At 34.3% G+C, this 17881-nt stretch overlaps 1 protein-coding gene and 1 pseudogene across 1 annotated transcript; both read left to right on the forward strand.

The window, feature by feature from the left end:
• The first annotated feature begins 1268 nt into the window (after positions 1-1268).
• LOC132282406 (elongation factor TuB, chloroplastic-like) lies at positions 1269-3068 on the forward strand. The gene has a single exon (XM_059784075.1). It carries the CDS (start codon positions 1369-1371, stop codon positions 2827-2829), a length of 1461 nt encoding a protein of 486 aa, XP_059640058.1. The 5' UTR covers positions 1269-1368; the 3' UTR covers positions 2830-3068.
• An 8145-nt stretch (positions 3069-11213) lies between these two features.
• LOC132287235 (U2 spliceosomal RNA) lies at positions 11214-11314 on the forward strand (annotated as a pseudogene).
• Positions 11315-17881: the final 6567 nt, after the last annotated feature.

The raw sequence follows: 17881 nt of genomic DNA on the forward strand, positions 1-17881 counted from the left end.
ATTTCGAAGCTTGATTTATATTGTTTCTTTTCTTTTAGTTATTCTTGATTCTTTTTGGAAACAGATTGTGGTTGTGAAATTGCCTTATTCGACTCCTAACTTCACTTGATGAGTTTTCTAAGTGCCTCAAACTGGCATTTGTGATGAAGCAGATAGTAAATTTGTCACTCTGATGCAATTATCTTTGTGTTAGCACCGTATCGTTTTCTACCCTGTTTTTAAGTTGAATATGGTTTGATTTATCAATACAATTTGAATTGCTTGGTGGTCACGGGTGAAAGCAGGAGGATTAGATAAATAAATGTATATTGAGATTTGAGAGTAGTCATTTTGTTACACTTTTAAAAACCTATAAATTAATTAATATTTAGGGACTATCAATAGAGTTTTCAAACATAATTTTTGTAATTAAAATTTAATTTTACTAGGGATGGCCACGGATCGGATTAGGCATCAATCCTAATCCGATCTGCTCCCAACGGATTAGAAAAAAACTTAATTGGCCACTGATTCGTGGGATAACGGATAGGATCGAATTCGTGAAATGACGAATCAAATTCGCGAATTGGGGTTTTTCTTAAATTGTCCAATATTGTTTTTTTTTTTTTTTTTTCCTTAAATTATTCAATATTTTTTATTTTTTAGCCATAGCCCAATAGATAAAATTTCAATTTATCAACATTAATTCATATATTTAAAAGATCATTAACTAATATTACATTTCTAGAGTCCATTAAATGACCATTAATTAATTAAATTATCTAATACATTCTTTGAAAATATATATATATAAATCTTGCGGATCGGATTTTAAAAGCCCAATTCATAATTCGATTCGTGAGTTACGGATTCAATTTTTTTGAATCGGCTACGGATTTAGTTTTTTTGAATCTGTCATTAATCCGTAGGTGTAGCGATTCGATCCGAACGGATCAAATTCATGGGTTTTGCTATTAAAATTTGAAAGTAATGGCAGCTTTATGATTTTAACCCTTAAAATAATTGTTGTATTTGAGTTTTCTTGCTAGGATAAAACAATAATACTCCAATAATAAATAAATAAATAAAAAGGATAACTTAAACTAGTGCAGAGTAGTCCTATTCTGTAAGTGGAGCAAGATACTACTTTTAGCCGAACTAACCACATCTAGCTCTCACCCTAGTTAATACAGTAACATTTTAAACGTGTCACATTGCCATTAGAGAGCACAGAGATTTCATGAAATCACCAGTCCACGGTCCTTCTTGTTACCTACTACGACGCAGAGAAGGATAAACCCAGTACGAGAGGTTGAGAACAAAACCTCTCTTCCTCTTCTCTAGATTCTCTCTCTATACTAGAATTCTGGACTCCATCGCAAAATTTCCATGGCAATTTCAGCAGCAACAACATCATCTTCCTCAAAGCTCCTCATATACCCTTACTCTTCACCTTCGCCTTCTTCGTCCCCATCTACCATCTGTACCCTCCCAAATGGTACTTCTCGCACCAAACCCACTAACCTAACACTCTCCTCCTCCTTCATTACCAGTCCTTCCACCGTTATCTTCCACAATCCCTCCACCAACGTCCGCCGCCGCCGCTGTTTCACCGTCCGTGCCGCTCGAGGCAAATTCGAGCGGAAGAAGCCCCACGTCAACATCGGCACCATCGGCCACGTTGACCACGGCAAGACCACCCTCACCGCCGCCCTCACCATGGCCCTAGCCTCCATGGGCAACAGTGCCCCCAAGAAATACGACGAGATCGACGCCGCCCCGGAGGAGCGTGCCCGCGGCATCACCATCAACACCGCCACCGTCGAGTACGAGACCGAGAACCGCCACTATGCCCACGTCGACTGCCCCGGACACGCAGACTACGTGAAGAACATGATCACCGGCGCCGCCCAGATGGACGGCGCAATCCTTGTCGTCTCCGGGGCCGACGGACCCATGCCTCAGACCAAAGAACATATCCTCCTCGCCAAACAAGTGGGTGTCCCCAACATGGTCGTCTTCCTCAACAAACAGGACCAAGTGGATGATGAGGAATTGCTTGAGCTTGTGGAATTAGAAGTAAGAGAACTTCTCTCCTCTTATGAATTCCCTGGTGATGATGTACCCATCATTTCTGGTTCTGCATTGTTAGCTTTAGAAGCTTTAATGGCAAACCCTAATCTCAAAAGAGGCGACAATCAATGGGTCGATAAAATTTATGAATTAATGGATAATGTGGATAGCTATATCCCAATTCCTCAACGCCAAACTGATCTCCCATTCCTTCTAGCAATAGAAGATGTGTTTTCAATCACCGGTCGTGGCACAGTCGCCACAGGGCGTGTCGAAAGAGGTACAATTAAGGTCGGAGAGACTGTTGAAATTGTGGGTTTGAAGGATACTAGAAACACTACTGTGACAGGGGTTGAAATGTTTCAGAAAATTCTTGATGACGCAATGGCTGGTGACAATGTGGGGTTGTTGCTGAGAGGTATTCAGAAGATTGATATACAGAGAGGGATGGTTTTGGCAAAGCCGGGGACGATTACGCCTCACACCAAGTTTGAGGCCATTGTGTATGTGTTGAAGAAGGAAGAGGGTGGAAGGCACTCGCCTTTCTTTGCTGGTTATCGGCCGCAGTTCTACATGAGAACTACTGATGTTACAGGGAAGGTCACCTCTATAATGAACGATAAGGATGAGGAGTCGAAGATGGTTATGCCCGGTGACCGTGTGAAGATGGTTGTGGAGCTGATAATGCCGGTGGCATGTGAGCAGGGGATGAGGTTTGCTATCAGAGAAGGAGGAAAGACTGTTGGAGCTGGTGTTATTCAGTCCATTATTGAGTAAGAAATGACTCAACTTGTGCTTTTCACTTTTGGGGGTTTCAAAATTTATATCCTTAACTTTTATGAAATTAGTTTTGCCCTTTTGTGCAACATCTTGGAATTGAATTTAGTCTCATATATTCTGCAGCTTTATTCCTGCTCTTGTTAAGTGTTAAATGACTTAGTTTAGTTGGGGAATGTTGGAGCTGGTGTTTTTCAGTCCACTATTGAGTGATAAATGACCCAGCTTGTGCTTCTTCATGTGCTCTTCACTTCTTCCCTTCTGTGCAACATTTTGAGTTGAATTTAGTCTCATATATTCTGCAGCTTTGTTCTTGTTAAGTGTGAAATGTGTAGTTTAGTTGGAGAATCATAGGGCATATATATATAAACGATTACAACTCTTTTGATCACAGAATCCAATAGTAAAGGCTAGAGTGAAAATATATCATTATTAGAAAGATTAAAATAAGGTCCACACACATGACCGGAATAATCAAGGGTAAGTTGCACGACTTGAGGTTTGGACAAATAAATCAAACTATCCCCATTTGTTAGTTTACCGTTTAGACTTAACAGACATGTGACCAATTACAAATTTAACGCTCAAAATACCTTTTCGGTGTCTAAAATGCCCTTCCAACCCATTATGTATGAACCCCTATAAAATCTCATTCTTGGTCATCTTCTCCACTTTTCATGTTTCATTCTTTCCTCCACTGAGTTTGTGTCTGCTAAAGATTCTCAATTGAAAACCCCAAAGCCTCATTTTCCCAAACATTTGTTTCTTTTCTTGAACTTTTATTATACATGTACGGGTGGCGCCACTTGTCAAGATGTTTGGTGCTTCTTTGCAAAGAAATCCAAATCCCTTGCTTACGAGAAAAACTTAAATGCTCCTGTATAGTGATGAGATGGTATTACTCACTAATTAAAGAGGGACACATAGTGATAGAACCCATTAAAATAGATGCATTCTTTCTTATGTTTCGGTGTATAATTAGTGCGTCTGGTCAGCAGAGTCCATTTTTTTTTTTCAATAATTGCATCACTCGTTGTCATTAACAGTGGGCAGCAGTTTTCTCTAATCCTCGATTCTTAATATATATTTCATAGATGGTAGATAGAATTCTTGAAACATGTTTGGGGTTAAATTTTTGTAACTGTGTTTATCATACTGAGAACCTCAAGTAGATCTCAAAACCAACTTGTGATTTATATTTCAGGATGAGCGGATCTATTGGTACAGAATTCAATTTATCATGTCACCAAACTCAAACCTTCTTAATACTTATACCAGTGGTGCTGATGCCTACCATTTTCTACAACATCCTCATTAATGATGCATAGTGTGATAATACTCGTTTAGGAAAATGATTCGTAAATTGATTTCTCGAACCTATTTGTTAGGCTTAAGGGTTTGCCCATGTTTGAGTTTATCCGCTACATCAAATGGATAGAAATCCCTTTCGACTAGACAAATGGGATAGAGTAATTGGTCTAAATAACATTACTCAAACTACAAAACAAAGAACATGTTGAAGTTGGTATCCTCCTTTTTCTTTTGCTTCCTCCATCAAATAATTCATCAACCAAAATTCTTCCAGTGGAGTGGAACTCTGATAATTGACATTAAATAAATATAAGTAAGAAACTAATCCTGGTAAGAAGAATAAATTCCCCACCAAATTCTCTCTTCCCACCAATCAATCTGTAGATTTTGTACGCAGCCTTATTAATTTAGTTGAAATTATGAAACTTTGGTATCAGATGCTTGAGCCCCTAGTGAATATGATTCTAGTTTCTCAATATAGTTCTTTCAATGAAAATGCGGAATAAGTAGACATACTTTAGCACGTAAAAGAAACATAGAACTTGCACAAACCATCAAATTTCTCGTGGATCGATTTCAGTCACATAGTTTCGTCTTCGGTTTCAGTCACATAGTTTCGTCTTCGGTTTCAGTCATTGAAGCAAAACCTAGTGTCGTTCGATCTTTAATCTTAATTTGAGATTTTGGTTTTTTTAATGTAATCGTCTTGTTAAATGCCCAAAATAGTAATTTTATAGTTATATTTCATTTGTTATTTAATTTTAATAAGCTGAAGAGGGACACAGTTGGCCTTATGACACGTTTTATTAATTTGGATGCAAGTAAACGGATTCCTATTGTATTTGCTGAGTTAATTCTAAGAATTAATTATTAGTAGAATGTTTGAAAGGAAGGAGTCGTCTACGGTAACACTTAAACTTATTATTCGTTCTCTATGTAGTTATGTGAAGAGGAGTTCTTGTTCCTCCTCCGATGATTTAATTTTTTTTTTGGATTCTTTGGGGCCTTAGACCCCAGTTGCTCTAATGTTTAAGGTTTAAGGGATTCGTTCTCCTTTTGAAGGCCTTTTTTTAATTCATTATTACTTATTAAAAAAATTTCTAAGAATTGATTATAAAATAAGGTAAATGCAAAAAACCCCTGAACTATCAGTAAACTTGTAATTAACCCCCTAAACTACAAAAATTGCAGAAAACCTCCTGAACTATACAAAGTTGTTGCAAATCACCGCATCCGGCTATCAGCAATTTTTTGAACAATAATGCCCTTCCATATATGAAAATACCAAATTGTCTTTATCTTGTTTGGTTCAACATATATACACGCCCTTATATATATAATTATACATCTATATATATATATATATATATATAGATTCCCCGAATCTATAAAACCCTAACCCAAATTCAGATTGGTGCTACTACCACCACCATAACCACCACCACCGTCTGCCACCACCACCACCACCGTCTGCCACCACCACCACCATAAACACCACCGTTCCTCTCGCTGGAGCAATAATGAACCTTGACCCAATTTCAGTGAGTTTCATCATACAAACCAAATCCAAACTGGAGCAGAGCATATCATCTAAACCAAATCGGAATGTTTTGGCAACCCAAATATTTAGCATCCAGCAACTTTGGTGACCGTGAACACCAGTAATAATTACAGTCTCAATTTTTCTAGGCTTGGGTGTCCTTCACCATTCGTCTTCAACTTTGCAACCTGTCATGCGAGATTAAATCGTTGTAATCAAGTTTGGAGTTGGAGAGGAGAGAGAGGAAAGAGAGAAGGGATGGCAAAATCCTCCGGCCGCGTCACCATGTCCACTCGTGGTGATACTGTTCATCTTCTTCACATACCCTTTGTATATATAGTTGTATGATTTGGAACACATGGGAATTAGAGACAAGAAACAACATGATTTTGAGAAATTTAAGATTAGGATTTCAATTGTGGAGATTGGGATCGAGATTCTATATATAGAACAATATATATATATATATATATATATATATATATATATATATATAAATTGGAAGAACAAACAGTTCATAAATGAATTGAACAAGCAGTTCATAAAGGAGAGAGAATATATGTATATGTATATAGAAGGATAAAGCAGGTCACGGATTTTTGTGAAGACTTAGCAGATTTTTTGGGAAGAAAGGTTAAAACGACCTAGTAAAAAAAAAGCAACAAAATCATAATTTAGGGGGATTTTTGTAGTTCACGAGTTTTCTTGCAAAACTCCAATAGTTGAGGTTTTTTTTTTTTTTTTTTTTTTTTGCATTTTACCCTATAAAATAATAAAATGCCAATTGCATGTGTATTCATACTTTCCAAAGATACGAAGAGTTGATTTTCTGATAATAAATAATCATGAAATCAGTTTTATTTCAATAAATTAATAGTTGGATGTTTGTGATAATTTAATTGTGACTTCATCTTCAATACTTTCATCACCAAACATGCACTTTACAGGCACCCCACTCTAATTAGAGTTTAATTTTCCGCTCTTGGGTCCTAGACTTTGTGAATTATGTAGAAGATTTTACTACACGCCCAAATATTTTTTTTTATATTTTTTTTTAAGAGTATTTTTACATGTTACTAAGTCTGATGAAATAAATCAAAAAATAAAAATTGCATAGGTGACAATACCATTTTCCAATTTTGAATAATAGAATTCGAAAGAGTTTAAATAAAGCCCATGTCTCAAAACTATTTAGGTAAAAGTCAAAGACGGTCAAGTGGCTTGACTTTGTCAGTACCGTTGCATGAAATATAACCTTAAGAAAGGTATGACCACTCAAAAATAAATAAATAAAAAGGAAATGCGAATTTAAATGTAATATTCATGGTCTGTGAATGACTTTTGGTCATATATATGGTTTCTTTATTTAAATCTTCTGCCTTTTACGTATTTTGGTTTTTTTTACCAATTCTACCATTTGCCAAACTACTTGTATATATTTACTTTATTTTCAGTATGAGATGCATTCTCAATTTGACATAACTATATATATATATATATATTTATTTATTTATTTTCACTATGAAAATATTCTGAATTGATATCCTAACCGGATGATTATGAATTACTTCTTTTAAATAAAATATTAAACCCAGCTCAGCTGGGACCATGACTTTTACATGGAGCGTGATTCTGTCAGCCTAACGATTTCGGTTCATTATTCAGCATTTGGATAACAAAAATAAGTTGATGGGCAAGTGGGTAGGTGGGTGTATTTGGAAAGTTGATAAGATGGGTGACAACCCCGTAGTAGTACTAATCACCTGTGTAATTGTTTGTTTTGAATTTTGCGAAAGGTATATGTAATGAATAGTATGTTCAATTACTTCAGTATGTTACATTTGTGCCTGCAATTCAAGAGTGGAAAAACATGTATATTGATATGGAGCTTTAAATCATAGATAAATCTTTCCGATATAGTAATAACTTAATTTTTGTTAACTCGGCCGGTACTCCGATCATTAGCCAGCTGATACTTTGTTACTCGCACCGATCACTATATTTTATAGTTTCTAATAGAAACTTTAATCTCTGCATAATTCAGTATCAGTAATGTATATATATATATATGTAAAGACTTATCGTATAAAATGGTTTACAATATCATCTGTTGACAAAATGTTGGTCTTTTCCTCCTCTCTTCATGATCCTCTTCCTGAATTTTGTCCTATTTACAAGGTTTAGTACGGCAGGCATCTGAGGGGGACATGAAGCATGTAGTACTCTCATGACCCATTGATCATTTCTTTCTCAATTACAATGTTAAACATTTAGCTTTACCAGTAACAAGAACTGAAACTTTTGCAACATTTGGTTAGAATATGAGAATGGTGAACAAAAGGCAATTTTCCTTTCAACTTAATACCGAAATAGAGTAGAAATTTACTAAGTGAATTTATATATATGTATGTATTTAAGGATTCATAAAAGAGTCAAATATGACTTAATCCCATTGAACCTAATTCCAAGACCAGTTTACAACAATCAACATATTAATAAAGAATAAAATATTATTTTGTATGCTTAATGAACTGAACTTGGCTAATCATTTATGCTGTATGCATATTGTTATTCAGGGCTCTGAACATCCGACCCTCCCAGATTTCACAATGACAGGAATTTTGTGCACTGAACTAGCTCTTTAAGAAACCCATGACCATCCAATACACACCCAATGTGTGATTTTCATGTGTAAGCATCCTTGACATTTGCCCCTAGTATATAGTATGTTCTAATTATGCTTCTAAAATCAAACTTTCTTTATCCATAAGCCTCCCACTCTTGCTTCTTATCATTATCCTACTAACTACTAAGAACATGAACCTCAAATGATGGTCATTACTTGAACTTCATAAAAATATCATTCAAGACTATTATTATAGTTGATATGATTCCCATTTTCCAATGCATATGTTTGGAAATTACATATTCTCATCTGGTTTGCCAGGTCACAAATAATCCAATTGTCCCAAGATTATACAAAGCACTCTATATTCCATCAATATTTACATTTGTACTTGGATTATGCAATCAATCCCTATTCCCTAACATGCTTTTTCGCTTTTCCTATTAAATAAACTATTGGCATTTCATCTCACATATTATCAGCACAAAAACTCCACATTCTAAAAACATTCAACCAACACCATCTCCACAACTCTGTCATCCAAATTTTGAATACCCACATACAACTTTTTTTTTTTTTTTTTTTTTTTTGAATACCCACAAACAACTTATTTTTTGGCTTGATCTTTGTATTCTTGTTGGCTTTACCAAAATAAATAAATAAAAAAAAAAAAAAAAAAAAATACAACCATTGAGATGGATCCATAGTCAAAAAATCAATTTCCTTTCAGTAATTTTCCTGTGGGGATGTAATTTCATCTTCAAAACTTTCACCACCAAACATGCACTTTACAGGCATCCTGTTCTAATTAAACTTTAATTTTGCTGCTCTTCACTCCTAGACTTTATGAATTATGTATCAAATTTTACTACAACCAGATTCTTTTTTATTCTATTTTTTTAGTAGTATTTTTACATGTTACTAAGCACATCTTTGATGAAATAAATTAAAAAATAAAAATAAAAATTTGCATAGGTGACAATACCATTTTCCAATTTTTTTGGTTTAAAAAAAAATTGAAAGAGTTTAAATAAAGCCTATGATCTGAAAACCATTTCGACAAAGTCATGTAGCATAACTTTGCCACTACCCTTCCATGAAATATAACCTTAAGAAAGGTATGACCACTCAAAAATAAATAAAAAATAGGAAATGCAATATAAATGGTCGTCATAATCTGTGAATGACTTTTGGTCATATATATATATATATATATATGGTATCTTTATTTAAATCCAATACCTTTTTACTATCTGATACATTGACATAACTATTTTTATATATAGTTTTATTTATAGATATTCTTAATTGATATATTGGAGGATATTAAATTTAGATTAGAAGATGACAGACTGCTCAGCTGCAATTCAAGTATGGAAATGCATGTGTATTGATCTGAACCCTTAAATCCTATATAAATCTTTCCGGTTTAGTAATAACTTAATTTTTCTTACCCGGTTTGTACTCCGATCATTAGCCGGCCGGTACATTGTTAGTAGCACCAATCACTCTATTTTATAGAGACTAATAGAAACTTTAATCTTTCCATTAATTCAGCATCAATAATATATATATATATGTAAAGCGTTATCTATTACTGTATAAAATGGTTGACAACATCATCGTTGATGAAATTTTGGTATTTTCCTTCCCTCTTCCTAATCCTCTTCTTGCTTCTTAATCCTCTTCTTGAATTTTGTCCGATTTCGCTGGAAGTAGTACTCTCATGACCTAATGATCATTTCTTTCTCAATTACATTGTTAAACATTTAGCTTTATCAGTAGCAATAACTAAATTTTTGCAAGATTTGCTTCGAATAAGGTCAATTATAATGTTGCATATTATGCGTGGCAGTATTCATGCTCAAGACCCTCTGGCAGTCATGCCCACATAATTTGGGTATAAAAAAAGAAAAGCAGGCCAATGCTTCAATTTATTGTAAAGGGTCGAACCATGTTCTTCAATCCACCGGATGAGAATGGTGAACAGCAATTTTCCACTGAAGTTAATAACTGAAAGAGAGTAGAAATTTACAAGGTGAATTTATATACGTATGTATTTAAGGATTCAACAAAGAGTCAAATATGACTAAATCCCATTAAACCTGATTCCAAGACTAGTTTACAACAATCAACAGATTAATAAAGAACCTAAATTCATATAAAATATTATTTTGTATGCTTAATGAACTGAAACCAACTACCAGTGCCATTTATATTTCTTATAATCACCAATTTATGTATAACAATCACATTTCACATAATCAGCCATTTCATTGATTGGTATACTGGATAACTGGCAGTAAAGACTAAGAGAAGCTTTGTATAATTTTCATGAAAAATTAGAATTAGCAATGCATTCTCTGTGGACAGGTCTTAACTAAAACGTTTTCATACAGACCCCAAAGTTGTAGCATGTTCATGTATAAGAGAGCAAAGAAATTTAGCTGATATCAATAGCCACTCAATAATCACCGAGGGTTGTAACCTAATGGTACTTTTTCACATTTCAAAGTAAAAAGTTTGAGTGTTCAAGTCCACATAAGAGTATGTGGGTGTATAAGTTTTTAGACAGGGTAAAAAAATAAATAAATAAATAACACTCAATAACAACAGTTCTCAAAATTCAAATTCTACACCACTTTCAAAGCATATATTATGGAATTTTAAGGTTGCCACTTTCGTCTCATAGAACGATTTCCACACACAGAAAGGCTTTATCATTTATGCAATTCACTGCATGCATTACATCCAACCTTTCCAGAACTTACAATAGTGGGAGCCTCGTGCAATTAGCTAGCTCTTTAAAAAGCCCCATGACCATATAGTTTGTTCCAATTATGCTTCTAAAATCTTTTTTTCCTGATTTATTTTTTATTTTTTATTTTTTGTGCTGGCGTCGCAAAAATACCTTTCTCGGCCTTTTGGCTAAGATTAAGTGTAGTATATGTTCTTATCAGTTTAATTATGCTTCTAAAATCATTTTTTTTCTTTATCCATAAGCCTCCCACTCTTGCTTCTTATCATTATCCTACTAAGAACATGAACCTCAAATTATGGTCATTACTTGGAACTTCATAAAACTATCATACAAGACTATTTTTACAGTTGATATGATTCCCATTTTCCAATGCATCACTCATTGTCATTAATGGTGGGCAGCAATTTTCTCTAATCCACAACTCTTAATATATATATTTCATAGATGGTATAGAATTCTTGAAACATTTTTTGGGTTAAATTTTTTAAAGTGTGTTTATGACAAACTGAGAACCTCAAGTAGATCTCAAAACGAACTTTTGCTTTATATTTCAGGATGAGCAGATCTATTGGTACAGAATCAATTTATCATGTCACCAAACTCAAACCTACTTAATACTTATACCAGTGGTACTGATGCCTACCATTTTCTACAACACCCTCGTTAATGATGCTTAGTGTGTGATAATACTCGTATAGGAAAATGATTTCTAGATGGATTTTTCAAATCTATTTATTAGGCTTAAGGTTTTGCTACATCAAATACATAGAAACCCCTTCGACAAGACAAATAGATTAGAGTAATTGGTCTAAATAGCCTTACTCAACCTACAAAGCAAAGAACATGTTGAAGTTAGTATCCTCCTTTTTCTTTTGCTTCCTCCATCAAATAACCAATCAACCAAAATTCTTCCAGTGGAGAGAAACTCTGATAATTGACATTAAATAAATAAAAAAAATCCCAATAAAATCAAGAAATATAAGTAAGAAACTAATCCTGGTAAGAAGAATAAATTCCCCACCAAATTCTCTCTTCCCACCAATCAATCTGTAGATTTTGTACATACTTTAGCACATAAAAGAAACAAAGAACTTGCACAAAGCATCAAATTTTGTTGGGTTTATTTCCTTCTATATGAAGGAAAGCCCAAGTGGGTTTTATTAAAGCCCAGAGCCCAACTCTTTAAGGTAAATAACCCTAAAGAAGTCAAAATAAAAAGCGAGAGAGGTTAGCTGCAATATTCAGAAGAAAGAGAAGGAAAAAACACAGTTTTTTTCCATTCTGCCCAGATTTCATCAAACGTCCGATCCTGCTTCGTTCGTCGTCCGATCCAGCTGAAATTTGGACAAGAGGTTCACAACTCAATGAGTTAAAATCTAACGGTGAAGATTGGATTTTGAGCTCAGGAACAGTGATTCGTACCCGTGAACAATAACCGGGTTTTGGTTTTTTCTATTCTGCCCAGATTTCATCAAACGGCCGATCCTGCTTCGTCCGTGGTCCGATCGAGCTGAAATTTGGAGGAGAGGTTCATGACTCAATGAGTTAAAATCTGAACGGAGATCGGATTTTGAGCTCAGGAACAGTGATTCGTACCCGTGAACAGTAACCGAGTTTTGGTATTTTTTCTCTCCAATTCTCTTTGTTTTTGCCAAGATTGTTGATATCTTGATGAGATGTATTGTAGCCTCTAATTGCGATTAGAGAAGACTTTGTGTACCCATTATTTGGTTGATAGTGAAGATTTTAACGGTCCCGTGGTTTTTGTTCCTCACATTGGGGAAATTTTCCATGTAAAAATTGTTTATGTTCTTGTGGCTTGGTGTGATTGTTTTGTTTTTTTTTTTTTTTTTTTCAGCACATATAAAAGTAGTGATATACTATATTTGCTAAGAAGAGCTCTGATACCACTCTGTTGGGGGAGATAACAATAAATAAATATAGCGGAATAACTCTTCTCCCTATATACAAGCAAATACGGTATATCTCTACTTTTATATGTGCTGAAAATAATAGGGAAAAAAAAAACAATCACACCAAGCCACAAGAGCACAAGCAATTTTTATGTGAAAAATTTCCCCAATGTGAGGAACAAAAATCACGGGACCTGGTCCAGTTAAAATCTCCACTATCAACCAAATAAAGGGTACACAAAGTCTTCTCTAATCGCAATTAGAGGTTACAATACATCTCATCAAGATACAACAATCTTGGCAAAAATAAAGAGAATTGGAGAGAAAAAATACCAAAACCCGGTTACCGTTCATAGGTACAAATCACTGTTCCTGAGCACAAAATCCGATCTCCACCGTTCAGATTTTAACTTATTGAGTCGTGAACCTCTCCTCTAAATTTCAGCTCGATCGGACCACGGACGAAGCGGATTGGACGTTTGATGAAATCTGGGCAAAATAGAAAAAACCAAAACCTGATTGCTGTTCACGGGTAGGAATCACTGTTCTTGAGCTCAAAATCCGATCTTCACCGTTCAAATTTTAACTCATTGAGTCATAAACCTCTCCTCTAAATTTCAACTCGATCGGACCACGAACGAAGCGGGATCGAACGTTTGATGAAATCTGATAAGAATGGAAAAAAGCTTCGGTTTTTCCTTCTCTTTCTTCTAAAACTTGCAGCTAACCTCTTTCTCTTTTTATCTTGACTTCCTTAGGGTTATTTACCCTAAAGAGCTGGGCTTTAATAAAACCCACTTTGGCTTTCCTCCATATAGAAGGAAATAAACCCAACAAATTTCTCGTGGATTGATTTCCGTCATAGAGTTTCGTCTTCGGTTTCAGTCATTGAAGCAAAACCGTAGTCTCGTTCGATCTTTCACGTCAATTTGAGATTTCGGTATTTTTAAGAGTAAATTATACTCACACCCCCTGAGGTTAGGTTATTTTTCAACTAAATGAAATTTTGATTTTAACTTTCACTTACATCCCAATTTAATTTTTGGCATCTGATACATGCGAATTGACTCTTTTACCCTCAAAATTTTAATACAAAATATATATAATTTTAAATGACAAAAAAGCCCCTCTATGTACCTGCCAACTGCTGTCGTGCTATCATCACCATTATCCGCTCCCCACTGCTTCCACCACACACCCGTTTCATGTGCAAGTACCAGTATATTATTTCTTTCTGTGACAACCAACCGGCTTGTTGGAGCTCTTCATTTTTATTTTATTCTTTTGTTGTCTATGGGTTGGGGGCACAATGGGTGACCTAATCCCTTCGGATACCCATAATCCCTCAAACAATGGGTATTGGTGTCCTAGGAATTGAATTGCGGTCTTGTAGACTAAGATTCAATTTTTTTTCTGCACATTGGTATTCCCTATATAATGAAGGAGATGGAAGGTGTTTGCAATTGAGCATGGCTAACTGACATAGGGGATTTGCTTTATGTTCCTCTACTGTCGTGTATTATTTTAATAATTGCATTTATTTAAATTTCTGATTATTATCATTTCTCTAATTTCTTGTCATCACCAATATTGAAACTCTGATGGTCAATGATTACAACACATGGATAATCGATGATGGAACCAAGCTGTGTCAAAACTGCTCCTTTAGTACCTCTTTATATTTAGAGATTTGAATGAAGAAAAAGACTGGATCAGCATGGAATGAATCAAAGGATCAAAGAAAGTTGTAGTCACCTCTGCATCCGCATGACCCAGTTCCGACGACCCATAAGCTTACCCATCATCTCCGGCGAGAGCCATCAGTCAGGCGAAACTTCAAATTACACGACCCAGTTCTATCTAGTGAGCCCCAAGTCTAGCAAAGCCTAGTTCAGACCAATGAACCCGAAGCATGAACAGTTCTTGCGACCCATAAGCTTACCCATCATCTCCGGCGACGATGAGTGGAAAGAGATTGAAGGACCAACACAATCATGCTTCGATCCGTGTTCAGATCATCATTATGCGTTGGCGGCTCAAATTGAGAGAGAAAGTAAGAGATGTGTTGCATCTTCAGATGGTGGCGGCGGCGGCATGGAGATTGAGAGACAGAGACAATGAGATGGAATTGGGAATAACCATCTTCGTCTTCAACTGATCGTCACCTTCATCTTTGTCTTCAACTTGCCCCAATTTTCTCCTCCACATCTCTCCATCAAAATCCCTAATTTTTCTACCCAAGAAAGCCAAGGATGATTCTCGACATGAATATCGTCTGCAATTTGGCCGGAACTACTCATCGCCGACACTAAAACAGTACCGGGGAAAGAGAAGAGAGTTAGGGCTGCAGCGTTGGTGAGGTGGGATTTGGGTGATGGATGAGCAGGATTGGGGATGATGATGGTCTAAGGAGGAGGGAGAAGAGGAGAGAGAAGGGCCATGCCATGCGGAAAAATAGAGGGGTAGTTTGGTCACAAAAAGAGTTAACATGAGGTCAAATATAGTCATTTAATACCTTAAAAATATTCTGACCCAACAAAAATTAACATTTAGGGTGTAAATGAAATGTTAAACCATTAATTCAAATATAAGTGAAATTTACAACCAAAATGTTAATCTAGATGAAAAATAATCTAAACTCAGGGGATTTGAGTGTAATTTACCCTATTTTTAATGTAATCGTTTTGTTAAATGTACAAAATAGTAATTTTATAGAATGAATTACATTAAACCTCCCTTTCTATCTGTGTTTTTTACTAAACCCCCCTTTTCTATTTTTTTTTCAATAAATCCCCCTCAACTATTCGAGGGAAGTGATTTAACTAACGGAAGTTAGCTGAAAGGGAGCTATTTGAACATTTAGTTTCTCATATATTTTTTAGACAAAAATGTCCTTGTACCTATTTTAATATACCCTATAAATTTAAGTTTTTTTTTTTCTTGAAATTTATCTGCTATATATATATTTGAGAATTATATTGTGCATTCATTTATTTGGTTTTTATTGATTTTTATTTTATATAGATTTATTAAAGGGTCACTACAAGAAATAATGCCTAATTTTTTTCTTTTTTTATATTAATATTTATGCCTGTATGTTTTCTTCTTCTTCTTCTTTTTTATTATTTTTTTTTTTTACATTTCAATATCATTTTTTCCTATAAAAAAATAAAAAATTCCTTCCATGCGACTAATGTGAACTTGTCAGTCTAGTAAAATGTTAAAACAATATAAGTTTTAATTTCTGTAAATGATGTCGTTTAGGTTATTTAATAAATAAAAAAATAAGAAGTAAAGTAGATTTTTCAAATAGGCCTTAATGCATATTTAAGTCAATTTATATTTCAGTTCTCTTTCAACTAACTTCCGTTAGTTAAATCACCCCCCTTGAATAGTTGAGGGGAGTTTTTTGGCAAAAAAATAAAAAAGGGGAGTTTAATGAAAAACACAAATAGAAAAAGAGGGTTTAATGTAATTCACCCAATTTTATATTTATATTTCATTTGTTTTTTAATTTTAATAGACCGAAGAGAGACACATTGGGCCTCATGACACATTTTATTAGTTCAGATGTAAATAAACGGATTCCTATTGTATTTGCTGAATTAATTCTAATAATTAATTATAAAATATTTCTTGCAAAAAAAATGCCAATTGCATGTGTATTCGTACTTTCCAAAGATATGAAGAGAGAGTCGATTTTCTGATAATAAATAATCATCAAATCAGTTTTAATTCAATAAATTAAAATTTAAAGGTTCGCGGTAAATTAATTGTGACTCCACCTTCAATACTTTCATCATCAAACATGCACTTTACAGGCACCCCGCTCTAATCAAAGTTTAATTTTGTTGCTGCTCTTCACTCTAGCTTTTGCTCCTAGACTTTGTGAATTATATATAAGATTTTACTACACACATGTTCTTTTTTATTCTATTTTTTAAAAGTTTTTTAACATGTTACTAAGTCTATCTTTGATGAAATAAATTTAAAAAATAAAAAAATTGCATGGGTGACAATACCATTTTCCAATTTTGAATAATAGAAATTCTTTTTGTTTAAAGATTTTTTTTTTTTTTTTGAAAGAGTTTAAATAAAGCCTATGATCTAAAAATCATTTTGGTAAAGTCGAGACGTCAAGAAGCATGACTTTGTCACTACCCTTGCATGAAATATAACCTTAAAAAAGATATGACCACTCAAAAATAAATAAAAAATAGGAAATGCTAATTTAAATAGAATATTCATGGTCTGTGAATGACTTTTGGTCATATATATGGATTCTTTATCTAAATCCTCTGCCTTTTAACTATTTATGTTTTAGGTATTTTTGTTTTTTACCAATTCTACTATTTGCCAAAGTAGTTGAAGATGCATTCCCAATTTGACATAACTATTTATATACGTTTTTATTTTCACTAAAGATATTCTGAATTGATACATTGGAGGATATTAAATTTAGATTAGAAGATGACAGAATGATGTAGCAGGAATTCAAGAGAGAAGAAACTATTTGGTCTTTCTCTTTTTCATAAACACTAATAAAAACTGTACTCCCCCAGTTAAGCATCAATAATGTGCAAGTATATGTACATTGTAATCTATTACTGGATCCGTCTCCAACCTTTGTATGGACAGACAACAACTTAAATTGATGCAGTAGGTCATAGAAAATGGTTTACAACATTAGTTGTTGACAAAATCCTCTGTTTGCCTCTCTTCATAATCCTTTTCTTCAATTTTGTCCGGTTTAGCCCTACACATATATAGAATCAGTGCATAACTATGCGTATAAAACATGTCTTATGATCCATTGATCATTCTTCAATAACATTGTTAAACATATTAGCTTTACCAGCAAGAACTTAAAATTTAGCCAGACTTGCTTTGAATATCTCCAT

This window comes from Cornus florida, unplaced genomic scaffold (assembly GCF_030987335.1).
Source record: "Cornus florida cultivar Cherokee Brave unplaced genomic scaffold, ASM3098733v1 CherokeeBrave_3.0.0_Hap2_Chr11, whole genome shotgun sequence".
Lineage (NCBI taxonomy): Eukaryota > Viridiplantae > Streptophyta > Magnoliopsida > Cornales > Cornaceae > Cornus > Cornus florida.

Excerpts from the sequence above, each read along its gene's own strand:
- LOC132282406 (XM_059784075.1), top strand. The coding sequence starts at position 1,369 with ATGGCAATTTCAGCAGCAACAACATCATCTTCCTCAAAGCTCCTCATA.